Below are 4814 nucleotides of genomic sequence, written 5' to 3'. Positions count from 1 at the left end.
ATTCGCTAAGCACTGTGCGAGCTGTCCCCCACCTAGCTACTAGAGCGTCTATATACTCGTACAATGTACCCGGCGGCCCGAGACAGTATATTTGACTGCCTTTGCTGGCGTTTTGCGCATGCGCCGTTCACAATATTGTATGCGTTTACGCCGCACACCCGTATACCACCTCCCATGCATTAACATAGGTAACGCTGGTAACTGCCTCGTCGAGTGTCGATGTCGAACCTCTAGCGGTGACGCGCGGCGCGGTGCTCGCCGGTCGCAGGATTAAACTCAAAGGGCAAGGTTATTATAGCTTATAAATTAAAACGTTACAGTGACGTGACTACGTGAGCCATTCTCCAGTTTCATGCAAGTTGAATACGAAAAAAAATTAATATAAAATATACATTTTGGTAAATATAATTATGAAATTATGAAAAACTAAAAGGTAAAAATTAACTAAAAAATGCGCCCCAAAAAATATTGCGCCCTAGACACGTGCCTTGGTGGCATATGGGTAAATCCGCCCCTGGGTAAACATATTGTTGACCCATTTCAGAGTGTTGGTTATCTTTGACATAATTAAATTAGGAATATAGGATTTTATCTAAAAATACGAGGACAAATACATAGGTAGCCAGGTAGGTATTAAAACAAAAACAGTAGCAAGGTAGGCACCTAGTTATTTTATTCTACTACTAACTAGGCAGGTCGGTACTGAATTTCAACAATACTAATAGGTTTGAACCCAATTATTAATTTATTACCATAGACAAACAGTATAGGCACTACAGGGTTTTATAATTTATATTAATATTCTTTCTGGGCTACATAAAAATCAGGGAAACAATTATTACAGGGATCATTATTTTTCGGCAAAATATTTGTTTGAAATTACTTCTTAAGCCCTCCATTCTCTCCAAGGATCCAAATTGAGTTTTGGTATGGAACTGCACGGTACTAATGGATTACTGAAAAAATGTAAATCGGAAACAATTATTATATATCTATTTATTCATATTTTCATTCTATACATTATTGTATATAATATTTTGTAGTATAATAATCTCAACTATATTTATTTCTTTTATTTCTAGATTAGATGTAATTCTAGTGATTAATTTAGTTATTCAGTCCCTACTTCCTACCTAAGTGAGATTTTGTTAGACAATATTATACATATTAAACATTAGTGAGGCATAAAGTAAATAGCGTCGTGTATTCTAAATAAAAAATCGTATTTAAGTACCTACTTGTAATACTAAGATGTTTTATACTTTCTACAATATATAAGATCACAAAAACTCTAAATTGGACATATTACACCACCAGCAAGAAAAAAACACACTCAATAAGCATGATACCCTTCTGATTTTGAAATATTTTTGTTTTGCAATAGGTATAGGTACCTATAGGGTGTCAATACTCAACAATATATGATATATTATCATATATTATATACCTATATAGGCTATATGTGATATATAAAACAGAATACTCACTGTTTACTGAGTACATCAAACGCATTGCGTTGTATAGATTGAATGTCTGATGTCATACACACCAAAAGTGATAATGTTGATTTTCGTATTTCAGAAAGTTGATCTATTCAAACGATTTAATATAATTACGGTGAGTGAAAACAATTGTAATCAAGATTTAAATATCATAGATACCCAATGAAAGTTTAAATAGTTACCTGGTCGAAAAGATCCCGTTTGGTTTCCAAATTCGTAAAAAAATCGATCGCCAAACTTCCATCTGAAAAACATTTCTCCAGAAATACACTGAAACGTGTGTCCCAATGAAGATCCCGGTTTCAGTTTTTCCAACATACCACCTACGTAAAAATCGACATCGTTTGGATCCTCGTATAAGCTAGCTAAGGTATCGACATTCTTGAAAAATTTGTTTTATTAATAATTAATTCAATAGTTATAATCGGTGAGTTCTAACTATAATCGTTAGATATCCAATCATTGCGTGATGCACAATTCTTTGATGTATTTACTTTTTTTGATATTTGATCAGTAAAATCTTCAAAAGTCTTCGCTTCGCTCAACCCACACAATTTCCTAAATTTATTATACGATGGTATTCCAAAATCTCTACCACGTGCGATGTCGAAGCTGGGCAAGTCGGAACCTACTGTTTTATTCGGGATTCTGAATAGATATTCGCTAACCTAAATCAATAAAATATAATAAATTATATGACAGTATGAAATGTATTATTTCTAAATGCAAAGACGTGAAATTAATTTCTTTAGGATAATATAAAACCATTAATCATACTTCAGATGTGTAATATTGATCTTGTTCCTGTGAAATTTGAGTAAGCAAACCTCTAGTAAGACTATCAAAATTGTCTCCTCTCTGCACTATGTCAGTTCTTTGAAAAAAGTCACTCAGGCGAATTTTTGACTTAACTTGTCTGGCTTCATTGACCAAACTGTAAAAAAATCAGTCATATAAAAATGTGCTGCAAATTTAAATTAGTATAAAAAAGTCTTAATATTATCATCATCATTACTCCATATATCCTTGTATTTCGCTATGAAGTGATCTGTATGCAGCACCGGTAAAACAAGTCATCGTAGTTGGATTTAAAAATTCATTGTAATCCATATTATAACCTTTTTCTAATGGTAGTAATTTGTTTGCTTTGGCATAATCTTTTCCTATAGTTTTATTGAATATAATAATATTTAAAATGTATTGGTGTATAATAGTATACTAAATATAGTGTCAACCATACAGCATTTGGTGAATTTTTATGTTTTTAAAATATTTTATAAGCATTTAAACAACATTATCCTTGCATACAACTTATATTATTAAACATTTTTAAAACGATATTGGAATATTTTGGGAATATTAAGAATTTTCATTTCAAATGCTGTTAAGTAAGTGTAGATGTTATGAGAAATATGATACATTGCTTGGTGCATTGCTTAGTATATGTATATAGCTCTATTCTACACAGTTGCAAAGGGACAGCCTTTTTTTGGGGCAACAAATTTCAACAGTCGACGCGTCAAAAAAAATTGTTACTGTGTTATAATGTATTACAATAATGTGTTACAATTATGATGACATAATACGGTTATGTAACGAATAATGGTGAACTATTAAAACAATTTTATACAGTTGTGGTTAATCCTGGATGAAAAAAAGACAGTTACGAAATCAATATGTTGGGGATCTGGATACATATTTTATGAATGAATGTACTCATTTCCGAAATTCTTTGAAAAGGCTTATTTAAAATGTAAACAATGTATTGACTAAACCAGAGATATATTTGTGTAAAACCATGAAGGGTAGCATATCGTTTGATGTTTAACCATACATTTATATTATATTAAGTATGTTTCTATGTTGACCTGCATTAAATACTTCAGCTCATTGAGTACTTTCAAATGGTTGAATAATATTATTTAGCTTCTATCTTCCATAGATGTGGGTCGTTTAAATTCGTTGACTATACTTAACATTGATGCACAGTTGACATGATCGGTTATGTTAAAATAATTGAAAATTTGGCAATATAAAAGCTGTTCAAAAAAATTAAATCTAGCTTTGGTGTTTATTTGTTGTATCTTTAAATAAATATTAACTGCCTACCTACTTGATAAATGTATATTATAATATATTAGGTACTAATAAATTATTATAACTTATAACATACTTCCGATTAACTTTAACTATTTAGTGTTTGATAATAATCTTATATAATGTTACATTATGTAATACGATAATAATTAAATTGTTTTTAAAAGCCTAAATTTGCCAATGTATACGCCAATTAAGTGGCGTGGTTCACGTATGAAGTAATCGTACAAAACAAGAAGTACAATAATTAATATACTAATATGATGCTATTGTTCAAATATTTTTTTGTAGGTAGGTACTTTAAAGTTCACACATTACACGAATACACTTACTTATACCAAAATTTCGATATTATCTCGTCAATTTTAACCTTGTCCACTCAACTTTGAAACTAACCATAAGGCTTAATAAATTAAGGGGTCCTGGTAATATGACATTTTTCCTAAATTGCTCTTCAAAATTAAATAGTAGCCTGTAATACAATGCCTGGCAATTTATCGGCATATATATATTTAATAATATAATACTTACCTACCTAATAAATAATATTACGTATATAATATACTAGGTATTAGGTATAAGATATATTTTTAATTTTTTTTTTGTATTTGTTACTATAATAGGTAGAATAATACTATGATTAATAATATAGGTACCTAAAAGTGCCGGAACAAATTCATAGTATACCACGTGCTGATACATTGCGATGAGTAATCTCCTCGCTTCTTGGTATAATCGTTCGTCGTCCCATTCAGGATTTATTTTTTTTAAATCATCGCACAGTAGGTTATGAGCTCTCAATAATGATATCGTGGCAACTGCTATATTAGGATGTTGGTTTACTCTTACATCACCTTGATAAATGTATTTCAAATGTTAAATTATTATAAATGTATTTGATTAGGTAATGCGAAGCAATATAATAATATGTTATAATTAATTGAGATATTTATTTAAGTATGCTTCAGTTACAGTAAAAAATTAAAAAAATTAATATTATACTGGAACTATAGTCATTAACTATTTAAAAAAATAAGTAAATGCATATTTATTTATTCACTATTAACTTGGATTATTAAAGTTAAAGTTAAATTATAAGAGAAGAATATTATTTTTTCATAATTTTATTATATTATTAAGAGGACGTGATACCCGCATGTGTTGTCTCCGTCTTACAAGTTCATAACATAGCAAATTATACTCAAAGCAGAACAA

The 4814-nt window shown here is 29.9% G+C and overlaps 1 protein-coding gene across 1 annotated transcript in view; it reads right to left on the bottom strand.

The window, feature by feature from the left end:
- Positions 1-722: 722 nt before the first annotated feature.
- LOC100165811 (peroxidase) overlaps positions 723-4814 on the bottom strand; it is an 8366-nt gene continuing 4274 nt past the window's right edge. Inside the window, exons 7-13 of the mRNA XM_001948334.5 lie at positions 4256-4453; positions 2518-2665; positions 2280-2436; positions 1997-2170; positions 1685-1883; positions 1488-1590; positions 723-956 (exon numbers count right to left, since the gene is read on the bottom strand). Coding sequence (XP_001948369.2) covers positions 887-956; positions 1488-1590; positions 1685-1883; positions 1997-2170; positions 2280-2436; positions 2518-2665; positions 4256-4453 — 1049 coding nt within the window. The 3' untranslated portion in view covers positions 723-886. The remainder of the gene's footprint in view (positions 957-1487; positions 1591-1684; positions 1884-1996; positions 2171-2279; positions 2437-2517; positions 2666-4255; positions 4454-4814) is intronic.

Source organism: Acyrthosiphon pisum, chromosome A1 (assembly GCF_005508785.2).
Source record: "Acyrthosiphon pisum isolate AL4f chromosome A1, pea_aphid_22Mar2018_4r6ur, whole genome shotgun sequence".
NCBI lineage: Eukaryota > Metazoa > Arthropoda > Insecta > Hemiptera > Aphididae > Acyrthosiphon > Acyrthosiphon pisum.
This window is presented reverse-complemented; position numbering and strand designations above follow the sequence as displayed.